At 40.5% G+C, this 22,280-nt stretch overlaps 1 protein-coding gene across 4 annotated transcripts in view; it reads left to right on the top strand.

Annotated features, from left to right (window-relative positions):
* Positions 1-22,280, top strand: part of hydin (HYDIN axonemal central pair apparatus protein) — a 166,371-nt gene that overhangs the window by 16,736 nt on the left and 127,355 nt on the right. For all 4 annotated transcript variants that reach the window (XM_057837183.1, XM_057837184.1, XM_057837182.1 and 1 more), the window contains 5 exons: positions 34-257; positions 402-469; positions 1,961-2,202; positions 2,761-2,861; positions 4,090-4,225. In XM_057837183.1, the coding sequence (XP_057693166.1) occupies positions 34-257; positions 402-469; positions 1,961-2,202; positions 2,761-2,861; positions 4,090-4,225 (771 nt within the window). The remainder of the gene's footprint in view (positions 1-33; positions 258-401; positions 470-1,960; positions 2,203-2,760; positions 2,862-4,089; positions 4,226-22,280) is intronic.

Genomic DNA, 22,280 nt, shown 5'->3' with positions numbered 1-22,280 from the left:
ATAAACAATCCTTAAAAAATTGGATTCCTCCAGGTGCAGCTGTCCAACCAGGGACTGATTGATGCCCCTTTTGAATTATTAAGCCCCAGTACCACCTTTGGTCAATTTTTCTCCTTCACTCCCACGAAAGGTGTTGTTTGCTCTGGGGCTTCCCATTTGGTTAAAGTCACCTTCCAAAGTAACATTTTGGGAACCTTTTCTGAGGGCTTACTTCTGAGTGTCACTGGACAGCCTCTACCACTTACTATGACCTTCAGGTGATAATAAAAATGGTTTATAATTGAAACATCATTTTTCAAAATTATTCTGTGTAAAAAATCCTCTGGTTTTGAAAAGTTTCGGTCAAAGCTGTTTTTATATTTAAACCATCGCATGGTTTATAGTTTTGCTCTTTGTTTCAGGGGCTGTGTCATTGGTCCAACTTTTCACTTCAGTGTTTCGGAACTCAACTTTGGAGATGTAGCATTTGGTTAGTACCTCTTTAAATGTTAAAGTAGACTGTTATCGTGCATTTGTTCCACAACTAGTGATAATTCCCTGGTGTCATGATAGCAGTCTCATTGTCTTTGGCGTGCGCTTGTCCAAATACACAAAGGTATTCTTTTCTGAGCCTTGCCTATTCTAAGGAAGCAGTGCTGTCTTTTGATGCTGCTTGGAAAGAGAACCCATCGACTGTAAAAAAGAACTGGGCATAGAGGGTGCATTGCATTTGTCAAGTCCTAATAAAGTAAAAATTTGACGATGAAATTCCGGATGATGTAAACTTAAAATTGGTTGCACAAAAGCAGTGTGTTTCCATACAAGTCTGATTATGGACAATCATCCATGGCGAGTGAGCCTCAGCTAGCCTCCTCTACAGCAGGTTTAACTCAGCGGATAAACTTAAGTCTGTGCCTCTATTGGGTAGCTCTGCTGACAGTCGTCATCTTCTTCATCTCCATTCTCTCCTTCTATTATTTAATTCTGACAGGCTAAACACATGCATTTTACTATGCTGCCAAATTCTGTCATATTGTTTGATGAAGAGGAGAACATTGAAAATCCACCAAAGGCGATTTTGGGTTAAATTTAAAGAATTCCCTTTATTTAGAACTCTGCTATTTCTAAATCTAAAAAGTACTGGTGAACAGAATTCCTCTCTCAGCAGAATATAGCACACAATGTCATTACTTTTAACAATTAATGCTCTCTTCAGAATGCCCATACACATGCAACTACAATGGTCATTCAATTAATGAGGTGACTTTTTTGGTATAAAGACCTCTAAGACAGATAGAAGCTTACTTTTATTTTTCAACATAGTCTCCCAGCCCTGTCACACACTTTTCCTTCTGTGCACAAGCTTCCGCATTCCTTCAGCGTAAAAATCTTTGGACTGATGTCTTAGGCAGTGCCTCACAACACTTTTGACCTTATTGTCACTTTCGAACTTCGTGCCATTTTTGCCAGATATTTTTTCGGCTGAAACACCTGGCACCATACTTAGTTGAAATTTTACTATGAATTTCACCTGGTATTCACCCTTCAGCAACCAAAAACTTGATAATGAACACTGTTCAATCCTGGAGCATGCTTCTTGGTATCCGGCTTTGTTAATAGCTAAAACTCTCTGTTATTTTTTTAATCTGCTAAAGGAATTGAATCCGTGTGAAAAAGAAGTAAAGCACAAAAAAAGAAATAAAGTAAGCTTCGATCTGTATTAGAAGCCCTCATACCGAAAAATTCCCCTTATTTATTGAATGATCCTCATACGTTCAAGTATTTTAACTACTGTCATTATTTGGTTTCAGCCAAGGGTTATGTGTAATACTGTACTAATGAAGATTGCTAAAGGAGCCCTGCGTCCTTTAGCTTTATTGACAGTTCCTTTAGGAGTAGGTTTTATGAATCTACCGTACAGGTTACTTCCTTCCATTTTAGAATTCACATTTATTTGTTTATATTCTATTTTATTTTTCAGGTTTCCCTCAAACTGAAATGTGCTCTCTCTTTAACACATCCTTTGTCCCAATGAACTTTTCCCTGCGTGTTGTGGGAGACGGCATGGGGCCTCCGAGTGTGACCAGTGACCAACAAGTTTGTGAGCTGTGTAGGAACAACTGGCAAGGCAGTGCTGCTCATGACAACAGTGCTATGCCAATTGAGTTCACTGTCAGTCCTGCTGTGGGTTCTGTTCGGGCAATGGCAAATGTCAGCATCAAGGTACAGATGACCTATAATTCCAAGTTAGCCTACATTATGTTTCTGACCTGCCCACTTTTCTTAAGACAATCATTCCCTCTAAAGAGTGTACTACCCATTTGGTTCTCATTTTTTCTTGGAGTCGTTGCTTGTATTTAGTTAAATGATTCTGCACACGCGGATAAAAGTTTTGAGATGCTTTCTCATCCTGCTGAATGGTGAAGTGTCTCAAAACCTTAGACCGTAGATTTAGTATAATTTTGGCACTTTCTTTTTTGGTGCTTTTCTCAAAAATGTTCAATCCTACTTGCAACTTTTTCCAGTTTTGAACTTGATTCTGTTATTAAACTATGGGGGGAAAAAAAGCCCTGCGAATTGGCTGCAACCAGCTCAGAGTGTACCCTACATTCTGCTCATAGTCAGTTGTGATAGGCTTCAGCTCTCCCACGGTCCTTCTAAGGATTAGCAATACACCGAGTAGATAGGTGGAGAACAAAATCAAATTATTGATAAGAGACAATTTTAAGATCTGTCTGTCTGTCTGTCATGCAGTTTCATGTTTATTTATTGTCTCAACAGGTGACACTATGCTCCAACACAGTCAAATATTACAGAGTGGCTTTGGTGGTAGATGTTGATGGTGTTGGAAAAGAGGTAATGGCTCTGCCCATTATTGCAAGGTAAGACACAAGTGCAGAAAACAAGATGAAGTAGTAGTAGTGATTGTTCATGTGTTTCATAAACACATGGCTGTCACTTTCCACGTGTCAGCGGCGCTGTCTATACCTTGCAGGGTTTTTTTTTGTTGTTTTTTTTTAACCGAAGATCCTGCCCTAATATGTCCGGAATTTTTTTTTACTTCAACACCAGTGTGTTTGTAGAAAAAAAAAAAAAGCTTCCACAGCCTACTGCATTCATTAGTCTTTAAGTACATTTATAACAATGCGGGAAAAATAATTGTCCATGATACCCCCATCCTTCGAATGTGTTCTTCAATATGAAGCACTCCAAGAGCTTGTAAATAAATACATGCAAGCAAAAAGCACTTCTCTAATAATTCGATCTAAACCGATTACGAAGGGACAGTGGTATGAAAAGGTATCTGAACCTTTTGGAATTTTTTCACATATCTGCATAAAATCACCATCAAATGTGATCTGATCTTTGTCAAAATCACACAGATGAAAAAACTGTCTGCATTAACTATAACCACCCAAACATTTATAGGTTTTCATACTTGAACGAGGATAGTTAGCAAACAATGACATAAGGGGGAAAATTAAGTAAGTGAACCATCACATTTAATATTTTGTGGCCTCCCATTTGACAGCAATAACTTCAACCAGACACCTCCTGTAGCTGCAGATCAGTCTGGCATATCGATCAGGACTAATCTTGGCCCATTCCTCTCTACAAGACTGCTGTAGTTCAGTCAGATTCCTGGGATTTCCCATTTCTAGTATAACCATTATACTGTGTTGGGAGGCGTTGATCTGAAATGTGCTCAAAATAAAATCAAAGCAAACAACTTTATGAAGATTAAAGACATAGTGCTTTCTACACCATCACCAACTGCTTAAAAAACACCTCTTTATGACATTTTCTGTCCAATCGCCTAAAAAAGATAAAAATTCATTGTTCGTTTGGGCAAGATACACCCTAGGTTTGAACACCATGTGATTGATAAAATGTGCAATGAAGCTGGATAGACAGGCACGTTCTGGTGAATTACAGTATGATTCTGAGCATACACCTTTTCAGAAATAGCAAGTTGTTTCATTTTGCAGTTGATGAGTGGGAAAACACTGCAGAGACTGAACTATTTGTACACAATTAAAAAGTGTTCCCTAATATGCTGTCATCAGGAAGAAAAAAAAAATCTCTCTTACCCCTCTGCTCTGTGGACAGGTGTGTTGTTCCAGATGTCATGGTGGACACTCCAGAGGTGGACTTCCAGAAGTGTTTCCTAAACTACCCTTACGAAAAAATGATACACCTAACGAACCAAAGCTCCCTGCCCGTCTGCTATGGCATGCTGGAGCAGGTAATGCACTTCTGTTGCTGAAAGGAAATGTAACAGGTTGAACAGGAGTAATGCAATTATTACAATTTTCCGACTATAAATCCTCTGCTTTTGCCACTGCTTTGAACCTTGCTTTTTATAGTCTAGGGCAGATTATTTATGGATTTTTACAGGCTCACGAGTTTTATGTATTTTGCTGTAAATATCCCATAATACAGTGTGAACACCTGTGGCTTATAGTGCAGTGAGACATACACTCACCGGCCACTTTGGAATGGAAGTTTGGAATTGGAATGGAATGGAATTTTATTGTCATCATCATCGGTATCATTGATAATCATTGACAATTACAAAATGTGATATGATTTGCCCGAAGGAACCGAAGAAGAAGACAAAGGCGGACGAGATGAAGCATATGCTTATCAGTTTCCCGTCCCCCACACAACTAAAGACGCACATTCAGGCATGGAACATACATTAAAACTGTACAATAACACAATCAAAAATCTGAGTTTAGTAACCAAGCGTCCAGTCAAGCAGCTCAATTTATTTCAGGGTGTACAAGGTTATGACCTAGTCATGTCCCTGACATTTTTGCATCTGTTTGCTGTGGAAAATTTTGTTGTGGCTATGTGTGTGGCAAAAGTCATTATGTGTTATCACAGCTGGTGTGAGTAGCGGCAACAATTGGCGCACACAAAGGTCACTGTAACAGTTTCATCAGACATGTATGTATAAAATCAAACATGCTGTACATATCTTATCCCAAGATTAATGTCTCCACAACGAAAACATGCTTATTATTCGATTTATACAGTATCTTTTCCATATACTAGACATTTGAATCAGGAGCTCGGTAGACACAGAAGATAATTATGTTTTTACAATTGGGGATTAGGAGCTCAATTGTAATACATTCAATGGAGATTGTCAATCATAATTGCAACACCCCCTCTCCCCTTAGATGCCCGATCCATTCGTGTCATGTTATGTCCGTGCAAATTAAAGTCAGAGCCTTTGTTATCTTTAGTAGATAATCCTTAGTGTGTTCGAGATTCTTGTAGAGACTCCTGCCGTTGATAGGTTTCAGCTTACCGTCCACATCCACGAGTTGTTATACTGGTCCTCTGTGTGGTGTTTAAAGTTATCCAGCTATTATAGTTAGCTGGTCAAGACTCGTGATAGCTGTTATCTTCATATCTTGCGTCTTGACAAAGCAATCCGAGACCCAGGTGTTGGCTATTTTCTCAGCTTTCTTGAGTTGACGTGCTTTTCTTGCAATTTCGGCATTTCGGCGAGTCAAGTTGTCATTCACAAAAATCTTCGACTCTTTAAGGTGGCGGCGCTGGTTAAGCAGGGCAGTCTTGGTCTTGTGGTCTGCCAGCTTCATGAGCACCGTCGCCGGTCCTCTCTCCCTAGATGGGAGCAGAAGGCAGCGACGGATGTCCAGCGGTTCCATGTTTATTCCATACTCTTTCAGCTTACCAATTGCGCCACTGTGTCCCCTGGGCTAGGCGTCAGTTGTAATCCAGAAATGATGAGCTCATCTGCGCGTTGCCACTGGTCGTGATCGTCAGCCAAAATTTCCAGCCTCTTGATGCGAACATCTCTCTCCTCGACCGCCTGCTTGAGTTTCTCGTTTTCAGCGCAAAGTAACTGGAGCTTTTTGACGATTTCTTGATTCTGGTTTTGAATCAAGCCAGTCAAGGAGAGCTCCAACTTCTGTATGGAGGATTTCATTTCATCCAAGTCTCCAGGTTTCAGATTCTTTGGAGCCATACTGGGAGTCGAGCTTGTGACTGGGAGTCGAGCTTGGACTTTATTAGGTAGACCATGCTAGTAATGGGTTTGACCCCCTTTTGCCTTCAGAACTGCCTCAATTCTTTGTGGCATAGATTCAACAAGGTGCTGGAAGCATTCCTCAGAGAGTTTGGTCCATATTGACATGATGACATCACACAGTTGGTGCAGATTTGTCGGCTGCACATCCATGATGCGAATTTCCCGTTCCACCACATCCCAAAGATGCTCTATTGGATTGAGATCTGGTGACTGTGGAGGCCATTTGAGTACAGTGAACTCATTGTCATGTTCAAGAAACCAGTCTGAGATGAGTCCAGCTTTATTACATGGCGCATTATCCTGCTGAAAGTAGCCGTCAGAAGTTGGGTACATTGTGGTCATAAAGGGATGGACATGGTCAGCAACATTACTCAGGTAGGCTGTGGCGTTCCACCGATTTTCAATTGGTACCAAGGGGCCCAAAGAGTGCCAAGAAAATATTCCCCACACCATTACACCACCACCACCAGCCTGAACCGTTGATACAAGGCAGGATGGATCCATGCATTCATGTTTTTGACGCCAAATTCTGACCCTACCATCCGAATGTCGCAGCAGAAATCGAGACTCATCAGACCAGGCAACGTTTTTCCAATTTTCTATTGTCCAATTTCGATGAGCTTGTGCAAATTGTAGCCTCAGTTTCCTGTTCTTAGCTGAAAGGAGTGGCACCCGGCGTGGTCTTCTGCTGCTGTAGCCCATCTGCCTCAAAGTTTGGTGTACTGTGCGTTCAGAGATGCTCTTCTGCCTACCTTGGTTGTAACAGGTGGTTATTTGAGTCACTGTTGCCTTTCTATCAGCTCGAACCAGTCTGGCCATTCTCCTCTGACCTCTGGCATCAACAAGGCATTTCCGCCCACAGAACTGCAGCTCATTGGATATTTTTCTTTTTCAGACCATTCTCTGTAAACCCTAGAGATGGTTGTGCGTGAAAATCCCAGTAGATTAGCAGTTTCTGAAATACTCAGACCAGCCCTTCTGGCACCAACAACCATGCCACGTTCAAAGTCACTCAAATCACCTTTCTTCCCCATACTGATGCTCGGTTTGAACTGCAGGAGATTGTCTTAAACCATGTCTACATGCCTAAATGCACTGAGTTGCCGCCATGTGATTGGCTGATTAGAAATTAAGTGTTAACGAGCAGTTGGACAGGTGTACCTAATAAAGTGGCCGGTGAGTGTATATGAACTAGGGATGTCCTGATTGCATATTTTTGCACCCGAGTTCGAGTCACCCAATTTTGAGAATCTGCCGATCTGATACAAAAAAAAAACAAAAAGTCCTTTTTTGCCTTAAAAATAATTTTCATGCTGGAGACCCCTAGATCTCAGTGGGAAACACCCCCCAAGGTGGTGGAAAATGAGAGGGCTAAGATTCTGTGGGATTTTCGTATACAATCTGGTAAGATTTTCGTGGCCAACCAAACGGACATTGTAATCATGGATAAGGAGCAGAGGACAGCCGTCCTGATCGATGTAGCCATCCCCAGTGATTGCAATATCAGAAAAAGGAACACGAGAAACTAGAGAAATACCAAAGACTCATGGAAGAGCTGGAGAGAGCCTGGAAGTTGAAAGTGACGGTAGTGGGGGCTGTTTCCCCCACACTCAAGAAGTGGCTCCAGCAGATATTTGGACAAACATCAGAAAATGGGACAGTAACAAAAAAAAAATACAATTAAGCGATAGTTATGAGGTAGATATCCGTGACCTATTTACAGACAATTTTTTTCCCATTGTGATTTAATTTGTTTAAGTTTGAAATATGCGAGTGAATTTTATGAAGTCCTTTTTATTTAAACTACCGTAATTTCTGGACCATAAGGCGCACCTGACTTTAAGCCACCACCCACCAAATTTGACACGAAAACAACATTTGTTCATAGATAAGCCTCACTGGACAATAAGCCGCAGCTGTCCTCACAGTATTATGGGATATTTACACCAAAATATATTACCCGGTAAGACTTTATTTGACAGTGACATCATAACACTGTAATAAGACCAAATGAACCGCCATGAGGCTTTGAACCAATTGGCTGCAAAGCTACAATGCTTCAAGAAGCTTCATTTGGCTATCACTGCTCCCTTGAGGGAGACAGTCAACCTTTGCTGCCACCTGCTGTCGACACTGTTGTCGTCCAACATGCTTCCTTGCATGCATTGCAGCACTACAGATGTAAATAACGATCAAAATTCATGTTCTGTGCTAATTATTTCTTCAGTTACTCTTTCAGTTGTTTCATTAATTGGTATTTGGTAACAGTTTATTTGACAGAGGTGCCATAAAACTGTCATAAGACCATCATGATGACATGACACTGCCGTGAGCATTAACGAATGCTTACGACAGATGTCATTTTGTGTCGTCTGGCAAATTATCTCACTTTTGAATATCTGTAAAAGATCCGAGCTGGACACAAATGGAGTGTTGGTGGCAAAAGTTTCCGGATGATACTTAATGACATTCATTCATTCATTCATTCATTCATTCATTCATTCATTCATCAATGCCCATTATAGTGTCATAGTTATGTCATAATTATGACGGTCTTATGGCATTTTTATGACGCTGCTGTCAAATAAAGTGTTACCTATTAACCCAAATAAATCAATAAATAAGCCGCACTGGACTATAAGCTGCAGGTTTTTAAAATGAGGGAAAAAAGTAGCGGCTTATAGTCTGAAAATTACGGTAAATATTAGACATCAATTAATGTTTCAAAGCTAAAAAAAACTATATATATACATTGCCATAAACAAATTTCTATCCTTTCCACCACACGAAATCCCTACTTTGCAGACATTGCAAGTCTCCCCATTTGATGGTAAAATATTTCCACACAGCAGACATTACAACTCTACCAGCTACCTATTAAATTCCCACGTTAGCTTCCAGAACGTGTTGCTGTTGGCGCTGTTTAATACTTCTTCCTCCGCTTTTTCCTGGAGTGGTGCGGAAACTTATATATTATGGTTTCTTTTGGGAATGCCATTGTATTTCTGGATTAATTTGTTACTTTTTAGCACTAAATTAAAAAAAAAAAAAAAAAAATATATATATATATATATATATATATATATATATATATATATATATATATATATATATATATATATATATATATATATATATATATATATATTTATTTATATGTATGGCGGAAAACACTCAGTTGACTTGAAGTTCCGCTCTGAGACGCCCAATTTGGCGAAATTTCAAAATTGTCCGATATGCACGTGTGATGCATCATTGGAAAGGTTAAAATCTCAATTTTCTGGGGGAAGAAAAATTTTGAACATGAGGGCATTTAAAATAAAAATAATAATTTTTAAACAGCGAAACCCTAACTGGAAGTGAGAGCATGAGCATAATTAAAGACGCCATGATTTTAACGAGATATTATCGCGTTCTTACCTTGTTATGATCCAAAAACTCCATGTAGCATGTATCACCGAGTGCCAAGACACAGATGTGAATGGCCACAGCCGGATTTTTTGGGGATTTTATGGGTGAAACATGGTAATATAAAAAGGGTCGCAATACAGAAATCGCAGACATCAAGGAGTGGTTGAGATTATCTTTTTCATATATTTACCCTTTTAAACTTTTTTTTTTCTTCATTTTTTCTTTGTTTGGATCAATTATTTATCATCAAACATATCGGGGAAAATGCGACAGTACCAAAAAAATTACAATTAAGCGATAGTTATGAGTTATGAGGTAGATGACTTATTTACAGACACCTTTTTATTGTGACGTAATTTGTTTAAAAATTTAGAATACGTGAGTGAATTATATTTTTAAAGTCATTTTTTAAAATTAAATATTAGACATCAATTAATTATTCTAAGCTAAAATGATTTTGAAAATGACATTTTGAATAATAAATATAACTAGGCCTGCAAGCAGGACTGAACGGGCCCTCGCAATCTAGCGCAACTCGGACGTCACGCAACTCGGACTGTGTGCAGGTCAGGGTGGTGGCAGATCCTCCTCTCTAATCATCTCATTAGAACCTAACATGCTCGAAAGTCGCCTATTTACATTCCCACACCCAAGAGATAAAAACCCCTATTGGAGAGAGTACTACAAAAAAGGAGCCACTACTGAGCTGTGCAGCCAAGCCCTTATTCAAAACCTAAATTAATCTTCTAACTGGGCCAATTCGACCAAGTGTGCCAACTATTGTGGCTCTATAAGCTCCCTGAGTCTCTGAAAAAAAATATTTCCTTTAAATGGCGAACAAAGGGTCGTCACGGCAACAGACAGAGACACGTGGACATGGGCCGTAAAAAAGTATTTTAATAGGTCTTGAAACTACAATGACCAACATGAAAAGAACTGGACATGTTTTGGAAAAACGAGTGACTTTATATCGCCACTAGTTGGCGCTGTAGGGTTGATGCAAATGACCCCTACAAGGCCCTTCAGGGTATGACTCTCAACAAGCACGGGAAGTTTGGCGCAGATATCTTGTATATCTGCCGAGTTATGACTGTTCAAAGTTTTTGGAGAGAAAAATTGTTGACAGTCATTTTCACTTTCCTGTTTGGACCCCTCCGCTTCAACGAAACTTCAATATTTTTCATCAGGCACCTGAAGACAGGTCTTAAGGTTTCCCTTATGCAGGTTTGAAGTAGATTGATTTTTTCCCTTTAGAGGAGGAGTGTGTCCCGTAAAAAAGGGCATTTCCTGTTCCCACTAGGAGGCGCCAGGCACAAATGGTAAATTTTCAATCCAGTCCTGCTCAGGCTGGTATACCTCACACACATGCCAGATTTAAAATAGATTGAACGTTGTATGAGGGAGTTATCAGTCATTTTCCGAATTCGGTGTTTTGGCGAAAAAATGGAAGAATTTGGCGCCCCGCCCAGGTCAGGCCCGTGAATGAAAACACACCATTTTTATAACTTAAGATTTCATATGCCTCATGAACAGTCTCACCAATTTTGAGAATGATCAAACTAATTCCCTAGGTGCCAAGGTGTAAAATGTGCACACTGTAAATCGATAAAAAGTTCACATTCAATCCAAAATACCCGATTTCCTGTAGGATTTGGAATGTGTGTGCAAGAGACTTTTTGGAGCAGTTTTGCACAAAGTTTTGACTCTCCAAATTTCATCACTCTATGTTAGAAAAACCTAAATGGAGAGGCCTTTTTGAAAATTTCAAGGGGGCGCCACTGAGCCATTTTGTTAAATTGTTTCGTAACGTTGCAAGATTATCGAACGTTATCCAAAGCCGCATGTATGTGCAAATTTTGGTGAGTTTTTATGCATATTCAAGCCTCCAAATGTAAACTCTTACTGTGAACCCATGAAAATTTCACATTCGACCCAAAATACCCGATTTCCTGTTGGATTTGGAATATGGGTGCAAGAGACTTTTTGGAGCAGTTTTGCATAAGGTATCTACTCCCCAAATTTCCTTGCTCTATGTTGAAAAAACCCAATAGGAAAGGCCTTTTTTAAAACTTCTTTCTGTCGCCACTAGTTGGCACTGTAGAGTTGATGCAAATGACCCCTACAAGAACCTTCAGGGTATGACTCTCAACAAACACGGAAAGTTTGGCGCAGATATTTTGCATATCTGCCGAGTTATGACTGTTCAAAATTTTTGGCGAGACAAATTGTTGACGGTCATTTTCACTTCCAGTTTGGACCTCTCCGCTTCAACGAAACCTCAATATTTTTCATCAGGGACCTGAACACATGTCTTGAGGCTCCCCTGAAACAGGTTTGAGGTCAATAGATTTTTTTCCCTTGGAGGAGGAGCCTGTCTCGTAAAGAAGGCCATTTCCTGTTCCCACTAGGGGGCGCCAGGCCTAATGGGTAATATTTCAATGCAGTCGTGTTCAGGCTGGGATATCTCATATACATGCTAGAAATGAAAAAGATTGAACGTTGTATCACGGAGTTTTTAATCATTTTCTGAATTTGGTATTTTGCCCAAAAATGGCCGACTTTGGGACCACGCCCAGGTCAGACCCTTGAGTGAAAACTCCCCATTTTGAAAACTTAAGATCTCATATGTCTCCTGAATAGTCTGACCAATTTTGAAGACGATCCAACTATTTTCTTCAGCGACAAGGTCTCAAATGTAAATCGATAAAATTTCACATTTGATCCAAAATTTCTGGCTTCCAGTTGGGTTTGGAATATGGGTGCAAGAGACTTTTTGGAGCAGTTTTGCACAATGTATCGACTCGCCAAATTTCATCGTTCTACGTTGAAAAAACCTAATAGGAAAGGCCTTTTTGAAAATTTCAAGGGGGCGCCACTGAGCCATTTTGTTAAATTTTTTTGTAGATTATCAAAATTTACGCAAAGTTGCATGTATGTGCAAATTTTGGTGAGTTTTCGTGCATGTTCAGGCCTCCAAATGTAAACTCAAACTGTGAACCGATAAAAATTTCACATTTGATCCAAAATATCCGATTTCCTGTTGGATTTGGAATATGGGTGCAAGAGGCTTTTTTGAACAGTTAGGCATAAGGTATCTACTCCCCAAATTTCATTGCTCTACGTTGAAAACCTGAGAGGAGAGGCCTTTTTGAAAATTTTAAGGGTCAAGGGGGCGCCACTGAGCCATTTTTTGACATTTTTTCAAAACGACACAAGATTATCGAAATTTACGCAAAGCCGCACGTTTGTGCAAATTTTGGTGACTTTTCGTGCATGTTCAGGCCTCCAAATTGGCCATTTTCATTTGCCCTGAAAAAAGAATAATAATAACTAGGCCTGCAAGCAGGACTGAACGGGCCCTCGCAATCTAGCGCAACTCGGACGTCACGCAACTCGGACTGTGTGCAGGTCAGGGTGGTGGCAGATCCTCCTCTCTAATCATCTCATTAGAACCTAACATGCTCGAAAGTCGCCTATTTACATTCCCACACCCAAGAGATAAAAACCCCTATTGGAGAGAGTACTACAAAAAAGGAGCCACTACTGAGCTGTGCAGCCAAGCCCTTATTCAAAACCAAAATTAATCTTCTAACTGGGCCAATTCGACCAAGTGTGCCAACTATTGTGGCTCTATAAGCTCCCTGAGTCTCTGAAAAAAAATATTTCCTTTAAATGGCGAACAAAGGGTCGTCACGGCAACAGACAGAGACACGTGGACATGGGCCGTAAAAAAGTATTTTAATAGGTCTTGAAACTACAATGACCAACATGAAAGGAACTGGACATGTTTTGGAAAAACGAGTGACTTTCTATCGCCACTAGTTGGCGCTGTAGGGTTGATGCAAATGACCCCTACAAGGCCCTTCAGGGTATGACTCTCAACAAGCACGGGAAGTTTGGCGCAGATATCTTGTATATCTGCCGAGTTATGACTGTTCAAAGTTTTTGGAGAGAAAAATTGTTGACAGTCATTTTCACTTTCCTGTTTGGACCCCTCCGCTTCAACGAAACTTCAATATTTTTCATCAGGCACCTGAAGACAGGTCTTAAGGTTTCCCTTATGCAGGTTTGAGGTAGATTGATTTTTTCCTTTAGAGGAGGAGTGTGTCCCGTAAAAAAGGGCATTTCCTGTTCCCACTAGGAGGCGCCAGGCACAAATGGTAAATTTTCAATCCAGTCCTGCTCAGGCTGGTATACCTCACACACATGCCAGATTTAAAATAGATTGAACGTTGTATGAGGGAGTTATCAGTCATTTTCCGAATTCGGTGTTTTGGCGAAAAAATGGAAGAATTTGGCGCCCCGCCCAGGTCAGGCCCGTGAATGAAAACACACCATTTTTATAACTTAAGATTTCATATGCCTCATGAACAGTCTCACCAATTTTGAGAATGATCAAACTAATTCCCTAGGTGCCAAGGTGTAAAATGTGCACACTGTAAACCGATAAAAAGTTCACATTCAATCCAAAATACCCGATTTCCTGTAGGATTTGGAATATGTGTGCAAGAGACTTTTTGGAGCAGTTTTGCACAAAGTTTTGACTCTCCAAATTTCATCACTCTATGTTAGAAAAACCTAAATGGAGAGGCCTTTTTGAAAATTTCAAGGGGGCGCCACTGAGCCATTTTGTTAAATTGTTTCGTAACGTTGCAAGATTATCGAACGTTATCCAAAGCCGCATGTATGTGCAAATTTTGGTGAGTTTTTATGCATATTCAAGCCTCCAAATGTAAACTCTTACTGTGAACCCATGAAAATTTCACATTCGATCCAAAATACCCGATTTCCTGTTGGATTTGGAATATGGGTGCAAGAGACTTTTTGGAGCAGTTTTGCATAAGGTATCTACTCCCCAAATTTCCTTGCTCTATGTTGAAAAAACCCAATAGGAAAGGCCTTTTTTAAAACTTCTTTCTGTCGCCACTAGTTGGCACTGTAGAGTTGATGCAAATGACCCCTACAAGAACCTTCAGGGTATGACTCTCAACAAACACGGAAAGTTTGGCGCAGATATGTTGCATATCTGCCGAGTTATGACTGTTCAAAATTTTGGGCGAGACCAATTGTTGACGGTCATTTTCACTTCCAGTTTGGACCTCTCCGCTTCAACGAAACCTCAATATTTTTCATCAGGGACCTGAACACATGTCTTGAGGCTCCCCTGAAACAGGTTTGAGGTCAATAGATTTTTTTCCCTTGGAGGAGGAGCCTGTCTCGTAAAGAAGGCCATTTCCTGTTCCCACTAGGGGGCGCCAGGCCTAATGGGTAATATTTCAATGCAGTCGTGTTCAGGCTGGGATATGTCATATACATGCTAGAAATGAAAAAGATTGAACGTTGTATCACGGAGTTTTTAATCATTTTCTGAATTTGGTATTTTGCCCAAAAATGGCCGACTTTGGGACCACGCCCAGGCCAGACCCTTGAATGAAAACACACCATTTTGAAAACTTAAGATCTCATATGTCTCCTGAATAGTCTGACCAATTTTGAAGACGATCCAACAATTTTCTTCAGCGACAAGGTCTCAAATGTAAATCGATAAAATTTCACATTTGATCCAAAATTTCCGGCTTCCTGTTGGGTTTGGAATATGGGTGCAAGAGACTTTTTGGAGCAGTTTTGCACAATGTATCGACTCGCCAAATTTTATCGTTCTACGTTGAAAAAACCAAATAGGAAAGGCCTTTTTGAAAATTTCAAGGGGGCGCCACTGAGCCATTTTGTTAAATTTTTTTGTAGATTATCAAAATTTACGCAAAGTTGCATGTATGTGCAAATTTTGGTGAGTTTTCGTGCATGTTCAGGCCTCCAAATGTAAACTCCAACTGTGAACCGATAAAAATTTCACATTTGATCCAAAATATCCGATTTCCTGTTGGATTTGGAATATGGGTGCAAGAGGCTTTTTTGAACAGTTAGGCATAAGGTATCTACTCCCCAAATTTCATTGCTCTACGTTGAAAACCTGAGAGGAGAGGCCTTTTTGAAAATTTTAAGGGTCAAGGGGGCGCCACTGAGCCATTTTTTGACATTTTTTCAAAACGACACAAGATTATCGAATTTTACGCAAAGCCGCACGTGTGTGCAAATTTTGGTGACTTTTCGTGCATGTTCAGGCCTCCAAATTGGCCATTTTCATTTGCCCTGAAAAAAGAATAATAATAAAGATATCCAGGCAGATATATTGCATGTCTGAATGTTCAGAATTAGTGGGGAGAGAAAATGGCGACGGTCATTATGACTTTCCTATGGGACCCCTCTGCTTTAACAAAACAAAATTGTTTATTAGGCACCTGAACACGGTCATTATGACTTTCCTTTTGGACCCCTCTGCTTTAACGAAACAAAATTGTTGATCAGGCACCTGAACACATGTCTTAAGGCTCCCCTGATTCAGGTTTGAGGTCAATTGATTTTTGTCCCTGAGAAGCAGGAGCCTTTCTCTTTAACTAAAAGTGTGTTTCCTGTTCCCAGTAGGGGGCGCCAGGCGTAATGAGTAATATTTCAATAAAGTCATGTGCAGGCTGAAATACTTCACATTCATGCCAAATATGAAAAAGATTGCACCTTCAATCAGGAAGTTATTACCGTATTTTTCGGACTACAAGTCGCACCTGAGTATAAGTCGCACAAGCCAGAAAATGCCCAACAAAGAGAAAAAAAACATATATAAGTCTTACCGGAGTATAAGTCGCAATTTTGGGGGAAATTTACTTGATAAAATCCAACACATAGAACAGATATGTCATCTTGAAAGGCAGTTTAATATAAAAATACAATAGAGAACAACATGCTGAATAAATGTACAGTGTACAGTGCATAAACAACGAAATGCGAATATACTGTCCTCACCAGGACGCTACCGCTCGGTCCTGGCTATATACAGCGAACTCCAAAAAGACAATGCTGGACGTCCGCATAATTTGTTGAATCAATTTGGTCCTCGATAGCAAACAGGTTCACATCAACGTAAATAAATGATAATTAGGTACTATTGCAGCAATAACGTGACAGATTAGCATGCGTTCGCTAGCATTAGCACACCATTCAAACAACCACACAACTGGCTGTAAGTGTCCGCTCGCGGGTGGAAAACACACAACAACAACAGAAAAGATGATACACGCAGGCGTTGCCTCTGTAGAGATATTTTAAAAGCATAAACAATGAACGTAGGTTCGCAGCCGTCTTTCCCTCTCGCTAACTCGCCCACTCACTCACTCACTCACTCACTCACTCACTCACTCACTCACTCACTCACTCACTCACTCACTCACTCACTCACTCACTCACTCACTCACTCACTCAGAGCTACGTAGCTGTCTGTCTTCTTCTGGTGTGCGAGCGCTCTTCTTCACGTAAACAAGTGCGAGTGCGCTCCCAGGTGGGCGTGAAAGCGCCACAAACTAAATGCATCCATTTCAATATAAAAAAAGTCAATTATACATTTGAACATACATTGCCAAAGGCAGAACGCGAACGTGGCCATAGCTATTAAGAGTTATTCAGATAACTATAGCATGCTAACAAGTTCACAAAACCATTAGTCCAAAACACCAAAATAAAATGGGAAATTTTATCATAATGTGTTAATAATTTCACACATAAGTCGCTGCTGAGTATAAGTCGCACCCCAAAGCAAAATATGAAAAAAACCGCGACTTATAGTCATTGACTGAATTGTATTGTCAAAAATAAGACACATTTGCTCCCCTGGCCAGGAAAGGGCCGTGAATGAAATGTCACCATTTTGATAACCTAACATCTCATATGTGTCATGAATAGTCTGACCAATTTTGAGGAGCATTCAACTTACTGCCTCGGCGTAATGGTGTCAAACGTGCATGCTGGTTTTAGACAAAAATGCCATGTTGTGCAAGATTCAATCCCTAATACCCGATTTCCTGTTGGGTTTGGAATATGGGTGCAAGAGACTTTTTGGAGCAGTTTTGCACAACGTATCCACTCCCCAAATTTCATCACTCTACGTCGAAAAAAACTAATAGGACAGGCCTTTTTTAAAAATTGAAGGGGGCGCCACTGAGCCATTTTATTACATCTTTTGGCAATGTTGCTAAATTCATGAAATTTACATGAAGCCGCATGTATGTGCAAATTTAGGTGAGTTTTCGAGCATGTTCAGACCTGGAAATTGGCCATTTTGTGACAAAATGCCGAGGGTCTTTTCACTTTCCTGTTTGGGTACTGCTACATCAACGAAAACTCAATATTTTTCATCATATACCTAAAGACATGTCTTAAGGCTCCCCTGATGCAGGTTTGAGGTCAATTGATGTTTTTCACCAGGAGGAGGAGCCTTTCTCGTAAAAATGGGTGTTTCCTCTTCCCACAAGGGGGCGCCAGGCCTAATGGAAAATATTTCAATGCAGTCGTGTTCAGGTTAAGACACCTTACACGCATGCCAAATATGAAAAAGATTGGACCTTGTATCAGGAAGTTATTAATCATTTACTGAAATTGGCGCGTTGCCAAAAAAACACCCGACTTTGGTACCCCGCCCAGGTTAGGCCCGTGGACGAAAACTCACCATTTTCACAACTTAATATCTCATATGTCTCATGAAGACGTACACCAATTTTGAGGAAGATCCAACGTACTGGCTCGGCGCAATGGTCTGAAACGTGCATGCTGGTTTTCGCCCAAAATGCTATGTTTTTCAACATTCAATCCAAAATATCCGATTTCCTGTTGGGTTTGGAATATGGGTGCTGCAGACTTTTTGAAGCGTCTCTGGACAACGTATCCACTCCCCAAATTTCATCGCTCTACGTTGAAAAACATCAAAGCAAAGGGCATTTTTAAAATTTCAAGGGGGCGCCACTGAGCCATTTTTTGATTTTTTTAAAAAACGTTGCTAAATTTTCGAAATTTTCGCGAAGCCGGATGTATATGCAAATTTTGGTGAGTTTTTGAGCATGTTCAGGCCTTCAAATTGGCCATTTTCATTTGCCATGAAAAAATAATAATAATAACTAGGCCTGCAAGCAGGACTGAACGGGCCCTCGCAATCTAGCGCAACTCGGACGTCACGCAACTCGGACTGTGTGCAGGTCAGGGTGGTGGCAGATCCTCCTCTCTAATCATCTCATTAGAACCTAACATGCTCAAAAGTCGCCTATTTACATTCCCACACCAAAGAGATAAAAACCCTTATTGGAGAGAGTACTACAAAAAAGGAGCCACTACTGAGCTGTGCAGTCAAGCCCTTATTCAAAACCAAAATTAATCTTCTAACTGGGCCAATTCGACCAAGTGTGCCAAATATTGTGGCTCTATAAACTGCCTGAGTCTCTGAAAAAAAATATTTCCTTTAAATGGCGAACAAAGGGTCGTCATGGCAACAGACAGAGACACGTGGACATGGGCTGTAAATAAGTATTTTAATAGGTCTTGAAACTACAATGATCAAACTGAAAAGAACTGGACATGTATTGGAAAACCGAGTGACTTTCTATTGCCGCTAGTTGGCGCTGTAGGGTTGATGCAAATGACCCCTACAAGGCCCTTCAGGGTAAGACTCTCAACAAGCACGGGAAGTTTGGCGCAGATATGTTGTATATCTGCCGTGTTATGACTGTTCAAAGTTTTTGGAGAGAAAAATTGTTGACAGTCATTTTCACTTTCCTGTTTGGACCCCTCCGCTTCAACGAAACTTCAATATTTTTCATCAGGCACCTGAAGACAGGTCTTAAGGCTTCCCTTATGCAGGTTTGAGGTTGATTGATTTTTTTTTTTCCCTTAGAGGAGGAGTGTCTCCCGTAAAAAAGGGCATTTCCTGTTCCCACTAGGAGGCGCCAGGCACAAATGGTAAATTTTCAATCCAGTCCTGCTCAGGCTGGTATACCTCACACACATGGCAGATTTAAAATAGATTGAACGTTGTATGAGGGAGTTATCAGTCATTTTCCGAATTCGATGTTTTGGCGAAAAAATGGCCGACTTTGGCACCCCGCCCAGGTCAGGCCCGTGAATGAAAACACACCATTTTTATAACTTAAGATTTCATATGCCTCATGAACAGTCTCGCCAATTTTGAGAATGATCAAACTAATTCCCTAGGTGCCAAGGTGTAAAATGTGCACACTGTAAATCGATAAAAAATTCACATTCAATCCAAAATACCCGATTTCCTGTTGGGTTTGGAATACGCATGCAAGAGACTTTTTGGAGCAGTTTTGTACAAGGTATTGACTCTCCGAATTTCATCCCTCTACGTTGAAAAAACCTAAATGGAGAGGCCTTTTTGAAAATTTCAAGGGGGCGCCAGTGAGCCATTTTGTTACATGTTTTCGTAACGTTGCAAGATTATTGAACGTTATGCAAAGCCGCATGTATGTCGAAATTTTTGTGAGTTTTCGTGCATGTTCAAGCCTCCAAATGTAAACTCCTACTGTGAACCGATAAAAATTTCACATTTGATCCAAATTACCCGATTTCCTGTTGGATTTGGAATATGGGTGCAAGAGACTTTTTGGAGCAGTTTTGCATAAGGTATCTACTCCCCAAATTTCCTTGCTCTATGTTGAAAAAACCCAATAGGAAAGGCCTTTTTTAAAACTTCTTTCTGTCGCCACTAGTTGGCACTGTAGAGTTGATGCAAATGACCCCTACAAGAACCTTCAGGGTATGACTCTCAACAAACACGGAAAGTTTGGCGCAGATATGTTGCATATCTGCCGAGTTATGACTGTTCAAAGTTTTTGGCGAGACAAATTGTTGACGGTCATTTTCACTTCCAGTTTGGACCTCTCCGCTTCAACGAAAACTCAATATTTTTCATCAGGCACCTGAACACATGTCTTGAGGCTCCCCTGAAACAGGTTTGAGGTCAATAGATTTTTTTCCCTTGGAGGAGGAGCCTGTCTCGTAAAGAAGGCCATTTCCTGTTTCCACTAGGGGCGCCAGGCCTAATGGGTAATATTTCAATGCAGTCGTGTTCAGGCTGGGATATCTCATAAACATGCTAGAAATGAAAAAGATTGAACGTTGGATCACGGAGTTTTTAATCATTTTCTGAATTTGGTATTTTGCCTAAAAATGGCCGACTTTGGGACCACGCCCAGGCCAGACCCTTGAATGAAAACACACCATTTTGAAAACTTAAGATCTCATAGGTCTCCTGAATAGTCTGACCAATTTTGAAGACGATCCAACTTTATCCTTCAGCGACAAGGTCTCAAATGTAAATCGATAAAATTTCGCATTTGACCCAAAATTTCCGGCTTCCTGTTGGGTTTGGAATATGGGTGCAAGAGACTTTTTGGAGCAGTTTTGTACAATGTATCGACTCACTAAATTTCATTGTTCTACGTTGAAAAAACCTAATAGGAAAGGCCTTTTTGAAAATTTCAAGGGGGCGCCACTGAGCCATTTTGTTAATTTTTTTTATAGATTATCAAAATCTACGCAAAGTTGAATGTATGTGCAAATTTTGGTGAGTTTTCATGCATGTTCAAGCCTCCAAACGTAAACTCCAACTGTGAACCGAAAAAATTTCACATTCAATCCAAAATACCCGATTTCCTGTTGGATTTGGAATATGGGTGCAAGAGGCTTTTTTGAACAGTTAGGCATAAGGTATCTACTCCCCAAATTTCATTGCTCTACGTTGAAAACCTGAGAGGAGAGGCCTTTTTGAAAATTTTAAGGGTCAAGGGGGCGCCACTGAGCCATTTTTTGACATTTTTTCAAAACGACGCAAGATTATCAAAATTTACGCGAATCTGCACGTATGTGCAAATTTTGGTGACTTTTCGTGCATGTTCAGGCCTCCAAATTGGCCATTTTCATTTGCCATGAAAAAAGAAGAATAATAATAATAATCCTTTGCATTACAATAGGGCCTTCGCACGTCTAGTGCTCGGGCCCTAATAATAATAACTAGGCCTGCAAGCAGGACTGAACGGGCCCTCGCAATCTAGCGCAACTCGGACGTCACGCAACTCGGACTGTGTGCAGGTCAGGGTGGTGGCAGATCCTCCTCTCTAATCATCTCATTAGAACCTAACATGCACGAAAGTCGCCTATTTACATTACCACACCCAAGAGATAAAAAACCCTATTGGAGAGAGTACTACAAAAAAGGAGCCACTACTGAGCTGTGCAGCCAAGCCCTTATTCAAAACCAAATTAATCTTCTAACTGGGCCTATTCGACCAAGTGTGCCAAATATTGTGGCTCTATAAGCTGCCTGAGTCTCTGAAAAAAAATATTTCCTTTAAATGGCGAACAAAGGGTCGTCACGGCAACAGATAGAGACACGTGGACATGTGCCGTAAATAAGTATTTTAATAGGTCTTGAAACTACAATGACCAACCTGAAAAGAACTGGACATGTATTGGAAAAACGAGTGACTTTCTATTGCCACTAGTTGGCGCTGTAGGGTTGATGCAAATGACCCCTACAAGGCCCTTCAGGGTATGACTCTCAACAAGCACGGGAAGTTTGGCGCAGATATGTTGTATATCTGCCGAGTTATGACTGTTCAAAGTTTTTGGAGAGAAAAATTGATGACGGTCATTTTCACTTTGCTGTTTGGACCCCTCCGCTTCAACGAAACTTCAATATTCTTCATCAGGCACCTGAAGACAGGTCTTAAGGCTTCCCTTATGCAGGTTTGAGGTAGATTGATTTTTTCCCTTTAGAGGAGGAGTGTGTCCAGTAAAAAAGGGCATTTCCTGTTCCCACTAGGAGGCGCCAGGCACAAATGGTAAATTTTCAATCCAGTCCTGCTCAGGCTGGTATACCTCACACACATGCCAGATTTAAAATAGATTGAAGGTTGTATGAGGGAGT

This window comes from Corythoichthys intestinalis, chromosome 5 (genome assembly GCF_030265065.1).
Source record: "Corythoichthys intestinalis isolate RoL2023-P3 chromosome 5, ASM3026506v1, whole genome shotgun sequence".
NCBI lineage: Eukaryota > Metazoa > Chordata > Actinopteri > Syngnathiformes > Syngnathidae > Corythoichthys > Corythoichthys intestinalis.
This window is presented reverse-complemented; position numbering and strand designations above follow the sequence as displayed.